At 39.1% G+C, this 26,643-nt stretch overlaps 1 protein-coding gene across 1 annotated transcript in view; it reads left to right on the top strand.

Annotated features, from left to right (window-relative positions):
• Positions 1-18,279, top strand: part of LOC124595114 (dual specificity mitogen-activated protein kinase kinase 6) — a 49,404-nt gene extending 31,125 nt beyond the window's left edge. The window contains exons 5-8 of the mRNA XM_047133712.1: positions 2,235-2,471; positions 14,272-14,451; positions 16,433-16,650; positions 17,305-18,279. Coding sequence (XP_046989668.1) covers positions 2,235-2,471; positions 14,272-14,451; positions 16,433-16,650; positions 17,305-17,443 — 774 coding nt within the window. The 3' untranslated portion in view covers positions 17,444-18,279. The remainder of the gene's footprint in view (positions 1-2,234; positions 2,472-14,271; positions 14,452-16,432; positions 16,651-17,304) is intronic.
• The last annotated feature ends 8,364 nt before the right edge of the window (positions 18,280-26,643 follow it).

The raw sequence follows: 26,643 nt of genomic DNA, 5'->3' as shown, positions 1-26,643 counted from the left end.
TGGCAACAGGTGCTCTCTAGAGATCTAGGGGCAGGGGAGTAGTCAAGAGTTTTTTATGAGCGTTTGTTTGGTGAACACGAGCCCAAAGTCCCTACAACATTTCTGTTTGTGTCTTGAAAGTCTAATTTCTGTCTATCCTTTATACTCCAACTAGGCGTTGAGCCAGTAATGGTTATGTAAAAGCATGGCAAACTTGGATTTCCTGAGCTGGAGGATACTAAGTGCTGTCAGTCCCCTACCACTGGGGTGTGGCAGTGGAATGTTGCATGTCTCGGACAAGAAGTTTTGGCTTAAATACCCAGACCATGGGAGGGTGCAATAAATGTCTTCGTGTGTTCTGAGCTGATGTGATGATTGTCTATTGAGTTCAAGTAGTGGTTGGCAGAAAATGTCTCTTGTACCATTTACACCAAAGTTATATTAGGCTTTTCAGGTATGCAGGACCTTAAGATCTTAGTATTGACTGTTGATGAAAGGTCAGCTGGACAGGTTTCATGCTTTCTCAAAGAGTGTGCCTTTTATTTAATGATAAGACAAGACAGTACTCAAGTTGGCAAGTGGGATGGTAGTGTAAGGGATACCTCCTACTGCATGTTGAGTCACGGGGGAACCTTTGACTGTGCCTAACCCACTTGCCAATTGTAGCTTAAAGAAGTTGTAAGCCTATGCAATATTTACCATCTTTTTAACAGATCTTTTGGGAAATACTTGCTGTATGAACCACAGCTTTTGGTCTCTCACTTTTTTGTGGATTGGATTTTGTATTACAAGTGAAATAAAGCATGTTAAAAGGGGGGGTAGGACGACAAATGGGCCAACTTAGAGCAGGAGAGGCACCACAGGACATTTTAATTTCCAGTGTCTATACTTTTACAAATAAATTCATAAAACTTTGTCAGGGTGACCAGGAAGGATTCAGGATTCACTCTCATAGAAGTGGAAGTTCAAAAACATAACAAAATAAATATTTTTAAGTGTGGAATTTCTTCATTTTTTTCACTTACTATTGGCTGCATTTGTTGCTACGGGTATACTTTTCTTTATAAGTAAGAGAAATTCTTCAATGAATATTGCATAGCATACAAGCCATACTTACAGGTGCATGAACTCTAGATTTATCCAAATCTGTTAAAAACTATGGTAAAAATTTAGATACTTAAATATAAAATTGGAGTTAATTCTAAAAGCAAAGTTTAAAATGTAGCAGCTCATTCATTTTTTCATAAATTCAATAAATTCTAGAGTTTCTTACACCTGTAAGGAAGGACACTCTTTCGTTCTCATCCTGTACGGTAAGTCTCTCCTGACCTGTGGTTCTGGGTGACTTTCCCAAAATCTACACCTTGTCCTAGACCTCTCAATTCCTTTTCCTTCACCCCTCTTCCTTCCCCTTCTGCCAGAAAAAGGAGCCACTGGCTCCGAAAGCTTGACAGTTACAACTGTCTTTTATGTGTGTCTTCTACCACCACTTGGTGAACTACTATTTTGCTTTATAAAACTGAAAATAAGAGTTTCCTTATCTTTGGTTGTAAAATTATTCTCGGTCTCTGTCTCCCGTTGTTTTGTGTAACTAAAGCAAAAAGTGCCCTGTGATTACTCTGCAATTCACATTTAAGTGCATGGCAGAGGATTCATCGAACCACAATCATACTGTCTCCCTGCCATTCCACTCCCGAACAGCGTGCTTTGTGAACATGGTGCTCCATTCCTGGCTAGAGGAAGGGGTTTTCGAGGTGCTGGGTGGGGGTGCCGGATGTATTATGGTTAAAGGAAATATGACTTTCCAAGGAGTAGGTGTGAAAGTTGCCCAGGAACCAATGGTATGACCAGACATGATGACACTGAACTATTAACAAGCATATAACCTGCAGGATCACACTGTTTTGTTCAGAGTCGTCTGGCTTATGCCAATTGAAGACTAGAGACAGAGGAAAATATGTTGCATGTAAATATTATTTGGCAATTTGAATAAGACTGGACATAAACTCCAATGATTTTTTTAATTGCAGTGAAAAAATATGAAAATCAAAATTTGCGTTAGATGCCTTTAAAAGTATTCTCCAGAAAATGAATTTATCTAGTTCTGATGTAAATGGAATTCTGTTCATAGCTTTGTGATTTTCCTTTAGACACTATTAATTTATTTAGATTTGAGATACATTACATGTATAAAAACAGTTAATTTGTTGTTAATTTAAGTCAAAATTTATTTACTTTTTGTGTCCGTTTTCCAGAGAATAGCTGCTACTGTGAATACCCAAGAACAGAAAAGACTGCTTATGGATCTAGATATCTCGATGCGCTCTTCTGATTGCCCATATACAGTTCAATTTTATGGTGCATTATTTCGAGAGGGTGACGTATGGATTTGCATGGAGGTTATGGACACAAGTCTTGACAAATTTTATGTCAAAGTATACAAGCATGATCGCACAATCCCAGAAGATATCCTTTGCAAGATAACATTTGCAGTAAGTATCTACATCTAAGTTTGTTTATAACCGTGTTTTGAAAACTAGTGGTTGCTTAAAAATGAACTGTTGAATCTGTATTTTATTTCATACTTACATGCACTGTCAATTGCAATGTAGGCAATGTTATCGGACTAGAGTACGCAAGTTACAAGGGAATACATAGGATAAAGTCTACTTACTGATGAAAACAGATTGACAAATGTGTATAGAAGTGGACAAGTGGATTGATAAATATGTATAGAATTGACCTTTTTATGTAACTTCGTGAACATGGTGCTCCATTCCTGGTTAGAGGAAGGGGTTTTGAAGGTGCTGGGGGAGGGGGGGGGGGGGTATTATGGTTAAAGGAGTAGGTGTGAAAGTTGCCCAGGAACCCATGGTATGACCTGACAGGATGGCACTGAAGTATTAACAACATAGAAGTATAGAAGAAACAGAAATGGGGAAATGAGGTTCTTTGCATGTTTGCATGCATGCAGGATACCTGAACCTTTTTCTGATTACTTATAATTAGTTACTTATAATTTGAAAGGGAAGAAAATTTGAAACATATCATTTGAGACTCTCCAGAGATCTATGCTACTTAATGCTGTGTTCCACTTTCTTCTATCTGCTTGATGATTTGGGAATGTAGTTGCCCATAATTTTGTAGTATGCACAACATTTCATCTGGGCATCTGCCAGACATCTTCGTATTAGCCGTCAGAGATGGTTTGGTAAGAAACAATTTGGTAATTCCCATTATTGAGATATAGCACACTACCTTTATTCATACATAATAGATGAGGAAATAAGCATTGAAGAGGCACAACCTTTGTAGCTTCAGTACTTGATCACTGCCTTTCTTATCAGGCATATCTAGGGGACAGTGGAAGTCCTCCTCCACCTCAAATAATAATGGTTAAAGCCAAACCTGATACATGCAAAATTCGTTGGTTGATGATGTCAAATATTTTAAGTGATCCCCTATTTACTTTGTCCACAGTACTTTAATAGTACCTAAATTTTTCATAACTTCAGCCTCAGAGATTCAAATTCACTAAAAATACTTTTTGTTTTTTTGTAGTTCCTCCTGTTTTATGTAATCGTCATGTTCCTGTTTGTCTTCAGTCCATTTCAATCGAGGTTCTGTTGTTGCATTTTTTTTCTGTTCTTGATGGAGAAGTTTATACTTACACACTTTTCAGTCACAAAATAGAAATTTAAAATATTTAGAGAAATGTTACACTGAAAGACTACCATAATGTCATTGTGTTGTGTAATTCTTGAGTACAGCTAATCAGTTACTGATGTCAGTGATACTAGTCATCTTCTCAGCATTTGGTTCTCCACACTTAGCAATATTCTTCATACCAAATAGTGGCATGTTGTAGAGGGAAACAAGTGAAAGATGGGATAATTTGTGGAAAAAACTGAGATGAAAATATAAAAGGGATTTATGTCAATAAGACTAGCAGCACCACAACTTCAAAAAATTTATTGTAGGGCCAGTTTTTTATCATTTTTGTTTTTGAATCCTCTACATTATTCAAGTTTATGTTCATAAATCTCATTAGATAGTGACAAATAGTAGGTGCAAGAAGTCCAGGAGAAATTAACCATGAATAATGTACAATTTTGCCCTCTGCAGCAAGCAAAACAATGAGACCAAAATGATATTTAATTTGGACACCATATAAAATTTGATATAAATAATGAGTTCATAAGATTTCTTTGAGGTTGTGTGAAAAAAAAGTCTGGGATCAAATTTCATGTCTTCAATTTGTAGACTTAGTTCTTACTGATTCTGTATGGGTCACACATTCCTCTCAATTTTCTGTCAACTCCAGTTTAGTTATTGTCTCCTGCTCTTGAAGTATTTGAGGCATTGGAATGTCACTTCTTTCACGTTACACCCCTTGATGACCCTTGGCCTCCTCAGCAAGATACCTACATACTTCACTCTTCTCTGGTTTTCTCTTTCATCCTTGAATTTTCATCTTTGTGAGATCAGCCAACACATTGTCCAGCCATCCAGCTCTTGGTTGGCCCTTCCTTCTGGTGGAATACAGTGTGCTTTTTATCAATCGTTTAGGAATCCTGTCATCTCTCATCTTCTCCACATGTCCTAACTGCTGTATTCTTAGAGATTCAACCAACTTCAGTATGTCCTTCACTTGCATAAGACCTTGTATTTCATGGTTGTAACTTCAAACATTCAGCATTTTATAAAGCCCTGAAAGGCTTGGGGACATGAGATGAGCAAAGGAGGGTAGGTGAATTTACATTGAAGGCCACAAAGGCAAAAGTAAAGGTGAACAACAAAATGACAGAGCTTTTAACGTTAAAGATGAGTGAAACAGGCTGATTGTCTCCCTGCAGTCCTGTTTAACTTACCACTGCTTGTCTGATAGGGGGAAAAAAAGAAAAATAGACGATAGGAACAGTAATGATGAAGTACAATCAGATATGTGCATATGCAGACAATATTGCAATTGTGGTAAGAGATGTAAAAATCTTTAGACACATTTATGAAATAATGGAAACCAAAGGCTTGTTGTTGTTGTTGTTGTTGTTGTTCTTGTTGTCTTCAGTCCAGAGACTGGTTTGATGCAGCTCTCCATGCTACTATATCCTGTGCAAGCTTCTTCATCTCCCAGTACCTACTGCAGCCTACATCCTTCCGAATTTGCTTAGTGTATTCATCTCTTGGTCTCCCTCTATGATTTTTACCCTCCACGCTGCCCTCCAATGCTAAATTTGTGATCCCTTGATGCCTCAGAATATGCTCTTCCAACCGATCCCTTCTTGTCAAGTTGTACCACAAATTTCTCTTCTTTCCAATTCTATTCAATACCTCCTCATTAGTTATGTGATCTACTCATTTAGTCTTCAGCATTCTTCTGTAGCACCACATTTTGAAAGCTTCCATTCTCTTCTTGTCCAAACTATTTATTGTCCACGTTTCACTTCCATACAAATACTTTCAGAAACGACTTACTGGCACATAAATCTATACACCATGTTAACAAATTTCTCTTCTTCAGAAACGCTTTCCTTGCCATTGCCAGTCTACATTTTATATCCTCTCTACTTCAACCATCATCAGTTATTTTGCTCCCCAAATAGCAAAACTCCTTTACTACTTTAAGTGACTCATTTCCTAATCTAATTCCCTCAGCATCATCTGATTTAATTTGACTACATTCCATTATCCTTGTTTTTCTTTTGTTGATGTTCATCTTACATCCTCCTATCAAGACACTGTCCATTCCGTTCAGCTGCTCTTCCAGGTCCTTTTCTGTCTCTGACATAATTACAATGTCGTCGACGAACCTGAGTTTTTATTTCTTCTCCAAGGAACACACATTTTTTTGTTTCCTCCAAAAACATTCTGCTCCGAGTTACAGCCCTCCAAAGGTAACACTGCGCATACCATTTTGAAGATGCGAATTTTGGTAAAATTTTTTAAATGCTGTGTCTCTGAGACAGTTCTAGATATTTTATTGTAAAGTTCTTTTACTATAGTGTTCCGAACTTTTTTATAATTTATGGAAAAATTTTAAAAATGCAAATCAATAAAATTTTGATTTTTTTTTTTTTTCTGTTGATTTGTAGTATATGGTTCTACATTCACTGAAAAGGAGAGCTTCCACTTTTAGGTTGAACAGGTTTTATAAACAATCGAATTTTTTGTCGTACATAAAACCTCTTTTACTACCACATTATCACATGACAGGCTCATAAAAAATCATAACCTAGCCTTATTTAACATAATTTTAGTTTTGAAAGATGAGTAAGGGACTCATTTTTAAAGCATTTTAAGTGGTTCCTAAATGTATTTGTGAAGGGTCCCAAGACTCAAAGGTTTCAATTTATACAACTTCTGTGCACTCTGTTTTGTACTGAAATTAGCCAGTCAATGAACTGAAAATGTGTTCCACTGCTTCAGTATCTTCCTTTGATATAGAGTGATGCTGTCCTATTGAACCATTAAGAACTGGAGCAATTATAGTCTTCAAAACATTGTAAGCAGGAATTGGATACTGATAGCATTGTTGCTGTCCTTCAGCTGGAAACCTATATCCAGCAGCTGATACCCATGGTAGCATAAAGTTCACTACAATTTCGTTTAACTGGTGTCTATAATCTCTGAAATCCACCAGTCATACACACGCACCACAAACATCCCCCTTCTCAGGTTGTGAATCAGAATATTATCCTGCTGTTTCTGAGATGTTGGCCAAATGAACGAAATTTCTTCTTTCTTGGTCTTTAAAGTACATGCAATATGAGTTTGCCCATCACTGTGAGTCCAAAAATGTCTTCTGAATTCCTTTCACAGGAGCTTGTTTGGACCATTCTTCTTTTTCCTGCTCACGAAATTCTTCGATTTCCTCTTTGTACAAAAGCATTAGGGCTGTGGATGTGTAAGATTTTACGACTCTTGTAAAATCCTCAGCATTCTGAATTGCAGCTGTATTTGGTCTTGAAAGATTATGTTTTGTAGCATGGTGCTTCAGCAGGCCTCCTACACCATCACAAGGCTCCTTTCTGTGACCAGTGGCACCGTACACCCAGTCAGTTAGCACAAGCGACTTAACTCAATTCAAACAGCTGGTAATGATTTTTAAAATGATTAGGAGCTCCATGAGAAATAATGATCTTCTCTGCCTCTGTTTGCAGTTGAATTTTGCGCATTTTTAGCAAAGCATGTGCCGAGTCATGTCGTGTGTCATCACCTGTAACTGCAACGCTTGGGGTCTTGTTTTGAAAATGTCAGTCACTCCTTTAAAAAATTGAAACCTGGTCATTACTCCAAAGATAACCTTGTACTTCTTGTGGCAGAATTACAGACATGTTCTCAGCAAAATCACAGTGAAGCACTAAACGTAGTTCTTCAGCCTGTACACACCCTTTCACTTCTGCAATGTGCTGTTGTTGCAATTTCTTCAGATGCTGGTGTGTTACTGCTTTCACTGACCATTTGCAAGTTGATCAATGAAACTGTCAAAGGCAACAGTTTTCTTAATTAGTTTATTTTCCTCCCATGCCACATATATAATTTCTGCAGAGTTATCTGCTATGTCTTCCAGGCCAAGTGTATGTAAAGACAGTCTTCCCTTTCCAAGACAGTCACCACATTCTTGAAACAAACAAGTCTCTCCAGCACTACATTCATGAAACAAACAAGTCTCTCTCTTTGCGTCACGGACTACTAATGACTTCACACGCCCAATCAGTGTTGGTCACTTGCTCCAGTGAGTTCTTCAAAATTACCACACACATTTCAAAATTAGCACAGTACACACACAAAAAATTTTCTCTAGGTGTGTGTGGAAATACCCACTTAGGTCGTAGTACACAACATTTTGATCTTCTAATATCTGAAGTTCTATAGTTGCTCTTATAAATTGCAAAAGTTTCTTTAATATTGCGAGTCATGTACTTCTTCACTTTCACAACTTTTTGACTATCAACTGTTACAGTTATTAGTGTCTTTTTGTTGGTGCTCTGGTGAGAGCAGTCCCATTTGTCTTCCAGATAAACTGACTGCACTATTTGAACGTGAGCTGCATTTGCAGAATGACAATAATAGGAATCTGGTCTTCCAAAGATTCCTTTTACAGACCTCACATTTCTTGATTTGTTTGCCATGTACTTTGATACTGATAGAATGTGTTTCAAAATTGTGTTCTTTGAAAATACCTCTGGAATAATAGTTAAAACTTGCACCTTTTAACTGTAGGATGCACAATATTCAACAGCTGAGTTGATATTTGTGAAAAATTCGTGGCAAGAGGTGCAAGAATGCTTTGGTTCATTTTCTTCTGAAGATGGAATTTCTACTTTGAAGAGTGTAGTCAGTTTTACTGTAGTGTATTCATCCATAGCTTTAGTAATTTCTCTGCACTGTCTTCAACACACAGAGCTTATGACTCGACTTTACTGACCACGGTTTCTTAACAGGACTAACACCTACCTCTGAGTTGACTGATAATGGGTATTTAATTCAGAGTCTTCAAATGAAAACACTTATTTCCAACCCGAACAAAGTCTGTTTTTTTGTTTGTATTATATATCACTCTTCTGTGGATATGTAAATAGTCAGCACACTTCACTGTCCTGTAGCCCCGGTCAGAAGACATTTCAAACAGTCTGTTTCACAAAACACACTGCAACTGTGTCAACTGGCAAATTCCTCACAAAACACAAAACTCGCTGGATGGTCTCAGATTTCTTAGAAGCCTCTTCACTAAACAAATCGGCACTGAATGGCTACAATACAGAAACCCGCAATGAACAACCCAGACAAAGAAACTGACAAGAAACTACAACAAAGTGTACGAAATATCTGCAACAATGAAAGTGAAAAGAAGTAACTGCAACAAAGACAGTAGAAACAAACATTGTAACAAAGAAATTAGTAAGAAACAACTTCCGTGAAGACATACTCTTAAAAGCTTTTTTAAAAAAAAAAATAAATAAATAAATAAATAAATAAACCTGTCCAACTTAAAAGTAGCTCTCCTTTACAGAGAATATAATACTACATAGTACTAATCAACAGAAAAAACTCTAACTTTTCTGGATTGGCATTAAAAAAATTTTCTGTAAATTATAAAAAAATTCAAAAGGTGGCAGTAAAAGAACTTTGACAGGTATGTCTAAACGGAGCATACCATTGTAATCATAAAGCAATTATCACTCAAATAAAAAAACTCTAACAAAATATCTAGATTTGTACAGATACAGCATTTAAAAATTTTTTCCAATATTCACATCTACTTAAACCTAACTAACCTAAGGACATCACACACATCCATGCCCAAGGCAGGATTCAAACCTGTGACCATAGTGGTCGTGCTGTTCCAGACTGAACTGCTTAGAACCGCTCAGCTATACCAGCCGGCTCGTGTGACTTCCAATTCTCTTATTGGCCTGGACTGGAAAGGGAGTTTCTTCTTGTATATTGTATTATCCAAATGCTCTGTCCAGCATTTGATTATCTCTGGTTTCTCCTCAACATCAATGATGACAAAAGGCGAAGGGTGTGTGCGTGAATTCTGTAAAACCAGACACCAGTCCTTTGGAATTTGACATTCCTGAGTTTGGTCTATCATACCAACATTTTTATCACATTCGAGGTACGGATGACCTCATATGGGGAATGTCATCTTTACATAGTCCAATCGGTTTTTCTGTATCGGCAGATGGTGAAGGAATCTGAACTCAGTGGCATTCTTGTTTTGCCCTCTGCTGAAGTCACAGAAGATCTCCAGATGTCTGACTTCTGGATTTAGAAAATTGCGCACAAAATAATGAAGGAATGATGAAACTTCGTCTGCTCCTTTTCGGTCTGTGCTCTCTGGATACATGTAAAAATAGCTGTCCCCTGTTGCCAAAACATGAACATTGAATATAAAGACAGAACGCTGTTGTTTATAATAAACTTCATTTGTCATCATATTTCGACAAGGGAAGTTCATCATAAGTGCAACCTTTGATGGATTTTTTGACATTCCATCTTTGACTTTTTTTCCTGTCATAGAACACTTTTTGTTTTCTGAGATGCAATTCATGGGCTGTTTCATTGGGTCGAAGTTCGGAATGAAGCCTTACTTTATTTTCAACAGATGATGTTAAAGTCTGTTCCTTCTCCACATTTTTCTTCTTGGCTGGATACTCCTCAGAGGAGCCACAAGTATCAGATCGTGGATATCCAAAACTTATATTGAAATCTGAATTGAATATAGTGCGGTATGTTCTGATCCTAATACGTCTCCTTGAACATATGGAACATTTTTTTTTTAAATATTCAAAGATTCTGGTAGATAAATTTTTTCTGACTTTGTCAAACTGTAGTGGCTGTTACGACCTTTAAATGATTTAATGTGCCCTGTTATTATTGCACATGTTTCATCTTTCAAAGCCTGTGGGTGGAATCTGTGTTTCCCTTGGCTGTCTCGTAGAGGTTGATCTCCGGATTTAAGTTTCTTCAGTAAATGATCTACACTGCCCTTCTTTATTCTATGTAATGACATAAATGCTTGCTTGCACACATGTACTTCTTGGACACTTCAATTAATGGTAATACAAACACTGAATTTATATGATGCATCACGAAACTTTGCTTCCTGCTCTTCTCTTCTAACAAGGGAACTTCCCCATCGCACCTCCCTCAGATTTAGTTATAAGTTGGCACAGTGGATAGGCCTTGAAAAACTGAATATAGATCAATCGAGAAAACAGGAAGAAGTTGTGTGGAACTATGAAAAAATAAGCAAAATATACAAACTGAATAGCCCATGCGCAAGATAGGCAACATAAAGGATAGTGTGAACTCAGGAGCGCCGTGGTCCTGTGGGTAGCGTGAGCAGCTGCGGAACGAAAGGTCCTTGGTTCAAGTCTTCCCTAAAGTGAAAAGTTTACTTTCTTTATTTTTGCAAAGTTATGATCTGTCCGTTCGTTCATTGACGTCTCTGTTCACTGTAATAAATTTAGTGTCTGTGTTTTGCAAGGCCTATCCACTGTGCCAAGTCATAACTAAATCTGAGGGGGGTGCGATGGGGAGGTTCCCTCGTAAGACGCCTGCACTGTACAGGGACCACTGTGATTAAACCACTTGAACAGAGGTTTAGTTAGTGATTTTGAAAGTGGTTCATGTTATTAATTATATTCCTTTTATTTTCATCACTGACAATATCAAAACAATTGTTTTTGCACTTTACATGGTTCTCCTGTTTCATATGACTGCAATTTTAAACATTTGGCGGCATCTCTAATGTGATCATGCTTCTTCCTTTTCTTTGTCAGTTTCTTTGATGACATTCTATGTTTTCTTTGCAAGTGGATGAGTCACTGTGTTCTTTATTCATTTTACACATACAGAAAAGAATGCTAGATCTAACTTCCTTCACTAGCTCCACAAAGCTAACAATAATTGTCAACTTATACGCAACAATGATAAAACGACGATAACATTAGTGAAAACAAACCTGCGCAGGCTGGGAATCATTGTCATAAAATTTTATTGTTGCGTTCTCTGGGGTTGTCAGGATATTCCCATTTTGCATGGACTTAAGTTTTTTGCCTGCATATGCTTAAAAGATATCAGAATATATCTTGACTCGTCAAGTTTTTGACCAGTTCTGTAAAACCAGCTGAAACTACACTGGCTGGTCTATTAAATTATGAAAAAAACCAAAATTTTGGAATTTTGGACTTATCAGGTTTTTCCCCTGGACTCTTCATATGCTAAGTTCAATAACATTGGAGACTATGAAGGTAACCCCCTGCCTGAAGTCATTATGCTACAAGAAGCCAAAATTGGACTTGCTGTAAATGAAAACAAGACAGAATACATCGTAATGACTGATTGTATGGCCAAAAAACCACCGCATGACCTGAAGGCATCTAATAAATGTTTCAAAGTTGTCAGTTGCTCCCATTATTGATCAGTGATAATAATGAAACAATGGATTGAAGAAAAGATAAAAGCAGGAAACAAAGCCTATAACAGTATTTGAACTTTTAGGTATTTAAGAATTGTCTACTTTCAAAAACAACCAAGTTACAAATATACTACTCCTTTGTTCAGACTGTTGTTGCATACAGGGCAGAAGTGTATATGAACAACCAAAGGGCATTCTCTTGGAAGAAATGTTATTAAATTCCACAGCAAAATATGCATTTGGCATCCGTACAATTTGCTGAAATCTGTAGTGTAGTTTGCACTGGTAGAAACTCTTCATTCACAATAAGAGGTAGCAAATGAAGTATCCAAGTCTTGTATCATAAGTTAATACTAAGACTTGAGTGTGAAGACAATTGCATTTACATCCAGAAAGCATTCAAAACAGCCTCAGATGGTTATAGTAAATGTCAGAGTACTGTGGAGGTTGATTGAAGATGTGGGCAGACTTTAGCATTGGCTGACATATCAACCTCCTCATGGACCAAATGGTTTTTGACGTCTGAGGCATATAAAAACGTTCATTTCATTTTGTGAACAAAAAATGGATTCACTATGGAGGTGAGGCAGTGAATGAAATATTGCTTAATTTGGACATGATTAAAATTGGTGTTGGTCATGGAGTGGTTTTCATAAGGTGAAGCATTTGTGCTATTTGTCTGAGGTGATCCAGTTGAATTTCAAGCAATCGGTCTCATTAGCCTTAGAGGAGTGTCAGCCCCAAATCCCACATATGATAGGGAGTGAAGCATCTGTTTCAAGGGTTGATAATGTGTTTGAATTTCGATGAATAGTCACTATGGCCCCACAAAACAGAAAAGTGTGATGTTATAATTTTATTAACAAGTGAATTACTTCTTTCAAATGAAACTGCCTTTTCAGTTCCAGAATAGTAATTCCATCCGGGCTCTTGGGATCTTCGCATATTCTCAATATATTACTACATAATTACCTAATTGTTCTTTAACTAAAGATCATTGTCATCCTAAAAACATTTACAGATTTATACTGCTAAGACACTAAATAGCTTATGAGCAGCATAAATTAGCTGAACTTCGGTATGTTGTCATGTCGTAACCACAGTCGCATCCAAATCAGAAAACTGGGTCATCAATGTTAAGTACAGCACTTAGCTCTTAAAGCACCTTTATTATGGATGCAAATATTCGGACAAAACAGCACTACCTCCTGGACATACACCACTGTTATTTATAGAAACATAAAATATTCCAAAATATGCAAACATTGCAAACGTAAGAAATCTTGGGTACCTTCAACAAATGATAAATGCTAAATAACAAGTAATTGCTCAGGATTGGATTTGAACTGGCAACTTGCACCGTGCCAGCCAGTGACACTAACCATTACTCGAACATTGCATGCAGCACAACTCGTGGCATTGCTGCTCCTTCTGGAGAAGCAGTGACCCAATGTTTCAGAAGTTCTCTCTGGAACTGACTACAGCATCCTAGATCTAGATCACGTCAGTTTCCTCTATGTGGCGCTGCTGTAAGATACTTGCATTTGAGGCTTGTCACATCCTCTTCACTATGGGTAGCATCAAATGTAGTCCCTCCCATCGAATCTTTGTGATTGTTGGATGAGCTGTCAGTTTCCTTAAACAAGATGCCACCATCATTAGTATGCTCATCAGGACTTTAATAGGGCCTCATACTGAGGTCATGGGTGATCTCTTTGCACTTTTGTCTTCTTGATGAAGGGTCATAACCTTAGATGGCTGTCATGGAAAATTCCACAGTCCATACTAGTGAACAAATCCATACCAAGTCTCCTGGACAGTACCTCAGTGGCAGGTGCTTAGCATTATAGTGCATTCAGTCCTTCTCCTGACTGTCCAGGATCCATCTTTGATCCTGATGATGTGGTGTTTCACATTGTCATCCTGAGTATTGCCCCGTTGAAATGGGGGCAGTATATCCAGTGTTGTCATTTCGGCTGCAGGATGGTGAATCAGAACGTGACACCTTTAGTGTCATTGATGGGCATTATTGTATTCCAACCTCTCCATATAACTTCAATGTACACTGAGAGAATATCTACACCAACATCTTGTGAAAGTATCTTGTGAGGCCAGTTGTCTGTGGATGGTAGACAGTTGTCAACCTGTGGGTGACATCATAACGATAAATTCTCTTATACTAGTCTTAGCTGGAAAAGTTTCCCGTGATCAGAGATCAGCGCATGGTGTACTCAGTGCTTCTGAATGATGTCTTCCACAAGAAACAATTAATAAATCATTTTAGTGTAAGTGAAATACTTTAGCATTATTGCTATTCATTTTAGTTTTGTTGTTTTCTAATTTGTTTATTTCCTTTTATTTAGGTTGTTAGTGCATTGCATTATCTGCACTCAAAGCTGCGTGTGATTCATCGTGATGTAAAACCATCAAACATTTTAATCAACAGGAAGGGCGAAGTGAAAATGTGTGACTTTGGAATTTCTGGTTACCTTGTTGATTCAGTTGCAAAGACTATTGATGCAGGATGTAAACCCTACATGGCTGTGAGTACAATGACCCTTACTGTATAAGTTGTCAATTCTTTATTTAGTGTTCAGAAATAGCTGGGCCTTGATCATTGAAAGCATAGTGCACTCCAAATTTTTTAGCCTTGAGATTTAGGTTATTTGTGACTTCAGTCAAGAGGACCACCCCTAATGCAGTTAATTCAACATTCATTAGAAGCTACACATTCTTCTCTATAGGATAACTAATTTCGTTTTGGTATGTTTTCAGATATACCAAGAATTATCTAAAATATGTACATGCAAAATTTTACAATTGAAGAAATTTGCAGTAATTATGTCTTATTTTCTGGAAAATCTAACTTTCATTTATCTCAAGGACATCCCATTCTTGAAAGCTAAATTTTACGTTTTCCACAGAGAAACCACCCCAAAACAAATACCCCAAATCAGAGCTTTCTACAATTACTTCAGGAAATAATTCTACCTGACCTTTGAACATTTTCCATTACAGTGTAACTTCCTGATAACTTTGAATGTTTTTGGTGCAGTGAATTCTTCTAAACCTTTTACAACCCACAATATTGAACTAGTATACCAATTATCAGGGATGTATGTTAGCCATTTTGTGACAGGCACCACCTGAAGAATGATGAAAACTTTTGCATCTTCTTCTGAAATTTCTACAGTTCTCATGTAAGCAGCCCCTAAGGACAAGTATGGCATAGTGAGAGCCAAGAATTTGTTTTAATTACCTATTACACGTTTAGGGAACTTGACACATTGTATAAACATAATCGGAGGTGGTAAGGTGGGGATTGTTCTAAAATCTGACCACTTCACATGGAATGCCCAATACATTTCTTTTGTCATTCACTCATTAGTTTGATTTGTGTGATCTGATGCTTTCATGGCACAGAGATTACTTGAAAATGCTCTTTGTAGTGTGTGAACGTGGAAATGTGTGATAGCAATATCCGCTTTGGTTGCTAGTCAGATGGGGGGCAAGTGCAGAGTTCATCAGAAGTATTGCAGCACAGGCGCAAAGGGACCAAATATTAATATTTTTGTTGCATAATACTTCCATTTTGTTTTATTTTGAAAATATTTTAACCTCAAAACAAGTTTCTAGTGTCCTCATTTGCTGTTATCTCATTCAAATTAGCCTAAATTTGATAATCACTATTTAAAGCACCACAGCTGGCACATCTCATATCTCATGGTGTCCTAAATTTTCTCAGTAAATAGAATAAAATCAAAATTACTTTTTTCCTAAGTAAAACTAGGCAAACAACTCTGATGGACGAGTTCTTTTGAGTGGAGATATAATGACTTAAAACACATGTAGTGTAGTGTAAACAGTTAAAAGAAAATTTCAGATTCTGTCAGTCAGATAGTTCCACTAATTACCCATGCAGCCCCACTCCCCTTTCCCTTGCTGCATTGAGAATCTTACGTGGTGTGGAACAATGTGGTTACTGCCAGGGTAAGAACATGATTGGCATGAGAGTATATCATTGACCTCCAAGCATGAAGTGTTAAAGCTGGTGGTTGTGTGGTATCATCCCATAGTCTCTAATTAAAACAGTAAATTTGATATATGCAAGTGCTGTTCATGAATACAGTTACCTGAATTTACTGATTATACTGAAGAATAACTGTAGTGTGTGATCTACAAGGATAATTTTTTCCAGTGTAAACAAATCGCGTGAATATTCATGTAATATGTAGAATTGTCCGGTAAAGTAAACTTATAATTTATTTTTGAATTTGTGGGTACTCTCAAATTCCTATCTGATGGCTGTGGGCTGCTTGTAAAGGACGTTTATGCCTAGAAAACATCGCTTTATACCTTAAACAAGAATACAGAATCTTTATAGAAGTTATTTTGTATCTTTATTGTGGGTGTATATAATACAGACTTTCGTATTAGTAATAAGTTCATTTGTGTGCAAATGTAAGAGTGCAAATTCCCTTAGGTTTTCTGCACGCATAAATAAATATTATTTTTCGTTTGCAGCCAGAGCGCATTGACCCAACAGGCAATCCTTCACAGTATGATATTCGCTCTGATGTTTGGAGCCTAGGCATCTCTCTTATTGAACTTGCCACAGGCAAATTTCCCTATAAAACATGGGGTACACCATTTGAACAATTGAAGCAAGTTGTGAAAGATGATGCACCAAGACTGCCTCCTGATACATTCTCACCAGAGTTCGAAGACTTCATCTGCCAGTGGTAAGAGAGAAGTTGTCACATTTTTATGTGTCAGGGAAAAATATTTATAAAAGTATTATTTCCTCTTTGAAAATAGTTATTTGTTATTAAATTGAAAATTTGCTTGAAAGATGTCTAGTTGTTGTATAATACAGAATTAAAATGCTTGTTTGAGAACCATAGACATTGTTAATAGTATGTGTGGATGCAACACAATGTTCATAAAGTGCACACAGGAGCACAGAGTGCATGCAGTGCTTTTCTCAGATCACAAATGAGTTGTCATTCCTCATGGATGCAGAAAAAGAAGAGAGTAGCTGCAAAGCTGTAAATTTGCAATAGCAAAAGATATAATACTATTAAGTTATGTAAAATGTAATAGTACATGTATTTGGAACACATTCCAAAATTGCTATATCCTTTCCACAAAAGGCACTTATGCCTTCATAAGTAAAGTATTCAGTGCTGCTGCTTTTTTTTTTCCATTGGTGTTTACATCATGCATAGAATAAATGGATTATTACATTCAGTATGCTTGGCAGCTATTTTTGTATATTTGCATTAGTTGAATAGCGCCACTATCCATTGTTTAGATATCTTAAGGTTGTGGGAGAACCATTTTGGTGCATACTAGTACAACCTTAAAGGTGAATGTGTTGTTTCATTGTGTTTCAGCTTGCAGAAAGACTTCACAGAGAGACCCAACTACGAAAAGTTGCTCAAGCATCCTTTCTTAACTCGGCATCAGAATGTGGACGTAAATGTTTCAGAGTTTGTGAGTGAGATTTTAGACCTGAAAGATGAGGAAGCATAGTAACTTCACTCAGGCACATGAAGTACAATATAGAAATACATTGTGCTCAGTATTCCTCAGTTTTTGGAAAACTGCATGTTGTTAAGTTTCTAGTATTGCACCACAGCAAAGATTCCAAAATTTTTCTACTGCCAGATGACACATTGGTGTTAACACTTTGTACATTTGATTCACCTTTGTTTAATAGCCTTGTAAATAATATAGAGGTATCTTACTGTGTAGAAGTGTGCCTTTTGAGTCCAAGCAATTTTAAACAGTGTTTGAACATCTAGAACGTAAAGTTGTCAGTGTTCTGATCTGTGTACTGTGATATGTGTAATTTAGGCCATTACTGATTTTCAGTACTTCTTCATAACAGGTGCCTTTGCACGGTGCATTCTGTTGTGGGTTTAAAGTATGTGTTACTATCCTGCAACTTCCTGTTGAATCACTGTAGTGATCAAAGACAGTTTGTAATGATCTATTGCAAATTCTTGAGGTTATCAAATTTTGTCTTGAACTTCGTAAAGCATCTATCTAAGAACATAAAATCCTAACTGTAAATGAGTATCACACTGCAGAAACCAGTATTATTATTGGTTATGTTGCAGGACAAAATTTAAGCATTTAGAAATTTGTTGTTGGAAGTGTGCAGTTTTGACACCAGACAACTGTCTCATTGATTTATCAAATTTGTTTTGTATACTAATATGTCAACTGTGGCAGCTGTGCCTGTCTGCAATGTACTAAGTGCAAAACATAAAGATGTATTTTCGTTGTTGTTGTTGACAAATAAACTGGCATAATTATTGTAGCCAACATAAGAAATATACCACTTGTGCCAGTCCATTAGCATGCGGTTTCTAATCTGTAAAAAAAAAATCAGCTTGTGCAGTTACTTGACTTATTAGACTTTTTTTTAATTGGAGCCAATTAAAGAAATGAATATCCATATTAAACATGGTTCAAATAACATACTACTATTTTTCATGTCTTACAATTTGAACTGATATACTTACTCGATCTTCAAAAGTTTTAACACTTCAGATCATTTTGATCAGCCAGAAACACAAAAAAGTCATGTGTCTATACAAATTAGATGAATGCCTACTGGGGCTCTCAGGTTAACAGTTAACAGTGAAAATACACGCCACAAATTACTTTGTTTGGGACACAACTGCACATCTGACTCTTCAGTTATCAACTGGGTGAAATTCTTTATAAACACTGTATGTTGCAGAAAGTTGTACAATGAATGGAAAATGAAAACCAGTAGGGGGATCGGTGAAAATATGTTGACTGTTCAGATTGCTAGACTGACAGTTGGAAGTAGGCTATTTTGCTGCTTTTCTTAGTTAACTGTGTGTCTTTGATTTTGTTCTTCCAATATAACATGCAAGTTTTTGGAATTTTGTCATATTTCATAGAGGTTTGAAGAGGTAGCACTATTTTCAGTGCCTTTATTTTGTTTGTGCTTAACAAAAGTAAAAATATCGTGACTTTTAAGCTCTTACAAAAGGGGTGCCTTATTTACTCTTTTTAGTTAAGGAGTCAGATTTAAATTAATTTATTAAAGACGAGTATCTCCTCCTTGGATGTATTATTCAGCTCATTCATTTTAAGCTTCAAACCAGTTATTTTTGCAACATTCTACATTGTCAACTTAACTGAATAATGCAAAAAGAAGCATTGTGGCACTACTGATACATTTAATCTATCTGTATGTATTATATTTTTTAGTTAATAAATCAACACATACAGTAATGTTCTTTTAAAATTAACAGAGACTTACCTGCCTTGAGTTGAGACAAACAAGCACAGCCTTTAACAATGAGACTCAAATTCTTAATCATGTCCTTTCAACCACGCCTTTGAACATGCATAAACAAAAAATGATTGGCTTCAAGTCAAAAGGACTAGTCTATTATTGATTTTTAAGTGTTGTTTTGTCTTGGATGCCTCTTATGTACTGAAGATAGGAATTCAGATCTTTTACAGTATATGATGCACATGCACTTGCATGCACCTCCCCCCCTCTCTCCCCTCCCAGTCCCCCTCCCAACTCGGAAGGCAGAGGAATAGGTGTGTGTGTGTGTGTGTGTGTGTGTGTGTGTGTGTGTGTGTGTGTGTGTGTGTGTCATTGGAGGTGTTCTACCATTACCTGCAGTCTCATTTTCATTTGCTCCTATAATAGAATGAATTCCTCATATTGTAATAAATTATTGTTGGATATGAAAATAAAAATTCTAAAATTATATATAAAAACAAAGATGAGGTGACTTACCGAACGAAAGCGCTGGCAGGTCGATAGACACACAAACAAACACAAACATACACACAAAATTCAAGCTTTCGCAACAAACTGTTGCCTCATCAGGAAAGAGGGAAGGAGAGGGGAAGACGAAAGGAAGTGGGTTTTAAGGGAGAGGGTAAGGAGTCATTCCAATCCCGGGAGTGGAAAGACTTACCTTAGGGGGAAAAAAGGACAGGTATACACTCGCACACATGCACATATCCATCCACACATACAGACACAAGCAGACATATTTAAAGACAAAGAGTTTGGGCACAGATGTCAGTCGAGGCAGAAGTGTAGAGGCAAAGAAGTTGTTGAAAGACAGGTGAGGTATGAGTGGCGGCAACTTGAAATTAGCGGAGATTGAGGCCTGGCGGATGACGAGAAGAGAGGATATACTGAAGGGCAAGTTCCCATCTCCGGAGTTCGGATAGGTTGGTGTTGGTGGGAAGTATCCAGATAACCCGGACGGTGTAACACTGTGCCAAGATGTGCTGGCTGTGCACCAAGGCATGTTTAGCCACAGGGTGATCCTCATTACCAACAAACACTGATTGCCTGTGTCCATTCATGCGAATGGACAGTTTGTTGCTGGTCATTCCCACATAGAATGCATCACAGTGTAGGCAGGTTAGTTGGTAAATCACGTGGGTGCTTTCACACGTGGCTCTGCCTTTGATCGTGTACACCTTCCGGGTTACAGGACTGGAGTAGGTGGTGGTGGGAGGATGCATGGGACAGGTTTTGCATCGGGGGTGGTTACAAGGATAGGAGCCAGAGGGTAGGGAAGGTGGTTTGGGGATTTCATAGGGATGAACTAACAGGTTACGAAGGTTAGGTGGACGGCGGAAAGACACTCTTGGCGGAGTGGGGAGGATTTCATGAAGGATGGATCTCATTTCAGGGCAGGATTTGAGGAAGTCGTATCCCTGCTGGAGAGCCACATTCAGAGTCTGGTCCAGTCCCGGAAAGTATCCTGTCACAAGTGGGGCACTTTTGTGGTTCTTCTGTGGGGGATTCTGGGTTTGAGGGGACGAGGAAGTGGCTCTGGTTATTTGCTTTTGTACCAGGTCGGGAGGGTAGTTGCAGGATGCGAAAGCTGTTTTCAGGTTGTTGGTGTAATGATTCAGGGATTCCGGACTGGAGCAGATTCGTTTGCCACGAAGACCTAGGCTGTAGGGAAGGGACCGTTTGATGTGGAATGGGTGGCAGCTGTCATAATGGAGGTACTGTTGCTTGTTGGTGGGTTTGATGTGGACGGACGTGTGAAGTTGGCCATTGGACAGGTGGAGGTCAACGTCAAGGAAAGTGGCATCGGATTTGGAGTAGGACCAGGTGAATCTGATGGAACCAAAGGAGTTGAGGTTGGAGAGGAAATTCTGGAGTTCTTCTTCACTGTGAGTCCAGATCATGAAGATGTCATCAATAAATGTGTACCAAACTTTGGGTTGGCAGGCCTGAGTAACCAAGAAGGCTTCCTCTAAGCGACCCATGAATAGGTTGGCGTACGAGGGGGCCATCCTGGTACCCATGGCTGTTCCCTTTAATTGTTGGTATGTCTGGCCTTCAAAAGTGAAGAAGTTGTGGGTCAGGATGAAGCTGGCTAAGGTAATGAGGAAAGAGGTTTTAGGTAGGGTGGCAGGTGATCAGCGTGAAAGGAAATGCTCCATCGCAGCGAGGCCCTGGACGTGCGGAATATTTGTGTATAAGGACGTGGCATCAATGGTTACAAGGATGGTTTCTGGGGGTAACAGATTGGGTAAGGATTCCAGGCGTCCAAGGAAGTGGTTGGGGTCTTTGATGAAGGATGGGAGACTGCATGTAATAGGTTGAAGGTGTTGATCTACGTAGGCAGAGATACGTTCTTTGGGGGCTTGGTAACCAGCTACAATGGGGCGGCCGGGATGATTGGGTTTGTGGATTTTAGGAAGAAGGTAGGGGTGCGGGGTGTCGGTGGGGTCAGGAGGTTGATGGAGTCAGGTGAAAGGTTTTGCAGGGGGCCTAAGGTTCTGAGGATTCCTTGAAGCTCCGCCTGGACCTCGGGAATGGGGTTACCTTGGCAAACTTTGTATGTGGTGTTGTCTGAAAGCTGACGCAGTCCCTCAGCCACATACTCCCGACGATCAAGTACCACGGTCGTGGAACCCTTGTCCGCCAGAAGAATGACGATGGATCGGTCAGCCTTCAGATCACGGATAGCCTGGGCTTCAGCAGTGGTGATGTTGGGTGTAGGATTAAGGTTTTTTAAGAAGGATTGAGATGCAAGGCTGGAAATCAGAAATTCCTGGAAGGTTTGGAGAGGGTGATTTTGAGGAAGAGGAGGTGGGTCCCGCTGTGATGGAGGACGGAACTGTTCCAGGCAGGGTTCAATTTGGATGGTGTCTTGAGGAGTCGGATCATTAGGAGTAGGATTAGGATCATTTTTCTTCGTGGCAAAGTGATACTTCCAGCAGAGAGTACGAGTGTAGGACAGTAAATCTTTGACGAGGGCTGTTTGGTTGAATCTGGGAGTGGGGCTGAAGGTGAGGCCTTTGGATAGGACAGAGGTTTCGGATTGGGAGAGAGGTTTGGAGGAAAGGTTAACTACTGAATTAGGGTGTTGTGGTTCCAGATTGTGTTGATCGGAATTTTGAGGTTTTGGAGGGAGTGGAGCTGGAAGTGGGAGATTGAGTAGGTGGGAGAGACTGTGTTTGTGTGCAATGAGAGGAGGTTGAGGTTTGCTGGAAAGGTTGTGAAGGGTGAGTGAGTTGCCTTTCCGGAGGTGGGAAACCGGGAGATTGGATAGTTTTTTGAGGTGGAGGGTGGCATGCTGTTCTAATTTACGGTTGGCCTGTAGGAGGATGCTCTGAACAGCCGGTGTGGATGTGGGAGAGGAAAGATTAAGGACTTTTATTAAGGATAGGAGTTGACGGGTGTGTTCATTGGCTGAGTTGATGTGTAGGTGAAGGATTAGGTGGGTGAGGGCAATGGATTGTTCAGTTTGGAACTGGTATAGGGACTGATGGAAGGAAGGGTTGCAGCCAGAGATGGGAACTTTAAGTGTGAGGCCTTTGGGGGTGATGCCAAATGTCAGACAAGCCTGAGAAAATAGAATATGGGAGCATAATCTGGCTAGGGTGAAGGCATGTTTGCGGAGGGAATGTAAATAAAACTTAATGGGGTCGTTGCGGGGGTGTTGTGAGGGTGACATGGTATTAGAAGGTGGAAAGTGTAACATGAGGTGAAATGAAATCTGGACTCACAGTGAAGAAGAACTCCAGAATTTCCTCTCCAACCTCAACTCCTTTGGTTCCATCAGATTCACCTGGTCCTACTCCAAATCCGATGCCACTTTCCTTGACGTTGACCTCCACCTGTCCAATGGCCAACTTCACACGTCCGTCCACATCAAACCCACCAACAAGCAACAGTACCTCCATTATGACAGCTGCCACCCATTCCACATCAAACGGTCCCTTCCCTACAGCCTAGGTCTTCGTGGCAAACGAATCTGCTCCAGTCCGGAATCCCTGAATCATTACACCAACAACCCGAAAACAGCTTTCGCATCCTGCAACTACCCTCCCGACCTGGTACAGAAGCAAATAACCAGAGCCACTTCCTCGTCCCCTCAAACCCAGAATCCCCCACAGAGGAACCTCAAAAGTGCCCCACTTGTGACAGGATACTTTCCGGGACTGGACCAGACTCTGAATGTGGCTCTCCAGCAGGGATACGACTTCCTCAAATCCTGCCCTGAAATGAGATCCATCCTTCATGAAATCCTCCCCACTCCACCAAGAGTGTCTTTCCGCCGTCCACCTAACCTTCGTAACCTGTTAGTTCATCCCTATGAAATCCCCAAACCACCTTCCCTACCCTCTGGCTCCTATCCTTGTAACCGCCCCCGATGCAAAACCTGTCCCATGCACCCTCCCACCACCACCTACTCCAGTCCTGTAACCCGGAAGGTGTACACGATCAAAGGCAGAGCCACGTGTGAAAGCACCCACGTGATTTACCAACTAACCTGCCTACACTGTGATGCATTCTATGTGGGAATGACCAGCAACAAACTGTCCATTCGCATGAATGGACACAGGCAATCAGTGTTTGTTGGTAATGAGGATCACCCTGTGGCTAAACATGCCTTGGTGCACAGCCAGCACATCTTGGCACAGTGTTACACCGTCCGGGTTATCTGGATACTTCCCACCAACACCAACCTATCCGAACTCCGGAGATGGGAACTTGCCCTTCAGTATATCCTCTCTTCTCATCATCCGCCAGGCCTCAATCTCCGCTAATTTCAAGTTGCCGCCACTCATACCTCACCTGTCTTTCAACAACTTCTTTGCCTCTACACTTCTGCCTCGACTGACATCTGTGCCCAAACTCTTTGTCTTTAAATATGTCTGCTTGTGTCTGTATGTGTGGATGTGCGAGTGTATACCTGTCCTTTTTTCCCCCTAAGGTAAGTCTTTCCGCTCCCGGGATTGGAATGACTCCTTACCCTCTCCCTTAAAACCCACTTCCTTTCGTCTTCCCCTCTCCTTCCCTCTTTCCTGATGAGGCAACAGTTTGTTGCGAAAGCTTGAATTTTGTGTGTATGTTTGTGTTTGTTTGTGTGTCTATCGACCTGCCAGCGCTTTCGTTCGGTAAGTCACCTCATCTTTGTTTTGATATATAATTTTTCCCACGTGGAATGTTTCCTTCTATTATAAAAATTCTAAAATTTATATATGGTGGTTTCCCAATTTGTCGTCATTTGAGAATAGTGCAGTCTGCTTTATTAAATCATGTATGCTCCCAAAGATGAGCGAGAATATCAAAATACTAGCCGTTAATTGCCATGGTATTCACAGCAGTCTCACAGTTCACATGTAGTCATTCTTGCATGTACTTTTAACTGCTAGAACATCATAATGTAGCAAAGGTGCTGTAAGATAATAGTGCTAAAGTGTCAAGTTTGTAGGTGTGATACCCTTACTTTAATAAACTTGTATTTCGTCAAAATTTTTTCTTATTCTGTTTCAGGTCATGACAGTCATAACAACATAGTACAGAAATTATGCACCAAGTGCCTTTTGGATCATACTTGGTGCAAAAAAAATATTTCATTTTAATTGTCAGAAAATAAGTTTTAGTTGGGTCATCAGTTCTACCAGTGCTGAGACACATACTGGATGTACATCATTTCAATGGCATTGAATCTTTCCTATTTGCATTGTATGTATTGAATCAGTCAGGGCATATGTAACTCAGTTCACCGTCATCTGAGATTGGTGGCCATGTGCCTTATTAAATTATGTATTTTCCCAAAGATGAGTGAGGATCTGAAAATATTAGTTATGTCAGGGTATTCACAGCAGCCCCAGAGCACTCACCTCATAGAAAGCTGTTGCTTCACTTCATACTAGGAACTGAGTTCATTGAAACCCAAAGTTGAGAGTAGAAATTTTCTACAATATTTGGAACATACACTGGAAAGATAGAGGAGATTCTCAAAGAGTAGTGCTTTAAAATAGCTTCAGGAATAGTAAGTATAGTGAGATCCAAATAAATCTGATTAAAAACTAATACAACAATAGTTGGGCTTGGTGGACTTTTTAAGTCATGAAATGTGTGTACTGATCACCAGATTCAGCTGCCTCGGTAATAGAGCTAAACACAATACTACAAAAATACTAGCACTGTACTGATGTAGTATGTGGTGACATTAACCTGCCAGCTCAACTGTGAAAACTACACATACATAACTGGTGGGTGTGAAGTAGTCTTGTGGAGTAGTACTAAGTATACTGGCTGATAAGTGCTCGAACAAGTAGTCTGATAATCCACAAAAAATTTGACATTTTAGACCCGATGGTTACAAACATATTTTTTTGAAGATGTCACCAATGAGCAAGGGGTTAGTGAACATGATGCTCTTAAAAGAACAAGAGTCACCAAAGGCAATAAGATCTCAAGAAATCTAAGAAACTTGGATTTGAAGAAACTAATGAGATTTTTTTTCTGTAAATCCATATAACACCCCTACCAACACAGTCAGCTGTGTGTATTAGTTTTATTTAATTGCAACTGGTTTCAGAGGTAAGATCTACCAAATTCAGGCTCTTCTGATACAGATTGATCACACTTTCAATGGGAATCATCACTATATTTGTAGTAATAGGACCAGAAACCATTGGCTTCTGTGGAACTTATCTTGTGTGGTGTGTCTGGTTAAAGCTCATTAACTCAACCCAGTTGAGTTGATGTTCTCGCCTCAATAAGCAAGCCGCTTTGCTCTCTCCCCCCTACGACTTGAGATTCCCCACCCTAACTGTTTCCTGTAACCTAGCAGCCAGCCCCTGGCTGCTTATGGCTCACATCAGTGGCCTGGCTGCTCTGCTGAGAGCCACGCCTAACTAACTTATTTCAGCCACAACATGACATCTTGCTGGCCACAAACCACTTAGCCAGATATTTTGTGCTCATACAATTCTTAGCAGGCTATTTGCTGTTCTTTGCATGAAGCTCTCATTTGTCACCCATACATTTGAACCCAACACCTGCCGTTCCAAACTGAAACCTTCATGGATGGAGGATTGAAGTCTGCCATACCAAGTAATCCCCATGGAGCTGTGGAGAGTAAGTTGTAAAGTTACAATGGCACACAGACACATACCGTGCTTAAATATATTATATATATTTATTCTGATTTTCAACACCGCAATACTGTACACAAAAGCAGACTTAACAACAGCTGCTACACCCCCCCCCACTCCTCCTTCCCTCCCTCACTGTGTTGTGTGTTTGTTAAATTGACAAAATATTTAGCAAGAATTAATAAAAGTCTTTAAATGTATTGTTTTGTAATGCGAAAAGTTTTCTGTTATAAATTTTGTAAAATAAATCGATTTTAAGTTAAGATACACACATGTAAGATTTCATAAAAAACTAA

The sequence above is a fragment of the Schistocerca americana genome, chromosome 2 (genome assembly GCF_021461395.2).
Source record: "Schistocerca americana isolate TAMUIC-IGC-003095 chromosome 2, iqSchAmer2.1, whole genome shotgun sequence".
Lineage (NCBI taxonomy): Eukaryota > Metazoa > Arthropoda > Insecta > Orthoptera > Acrididae > Schistocerca > Schistocerca americana.
Note: the sequence above shows the minus strand (reverse complement) of the source record. Positions and strands in the feature narration are given on the sequence as shown.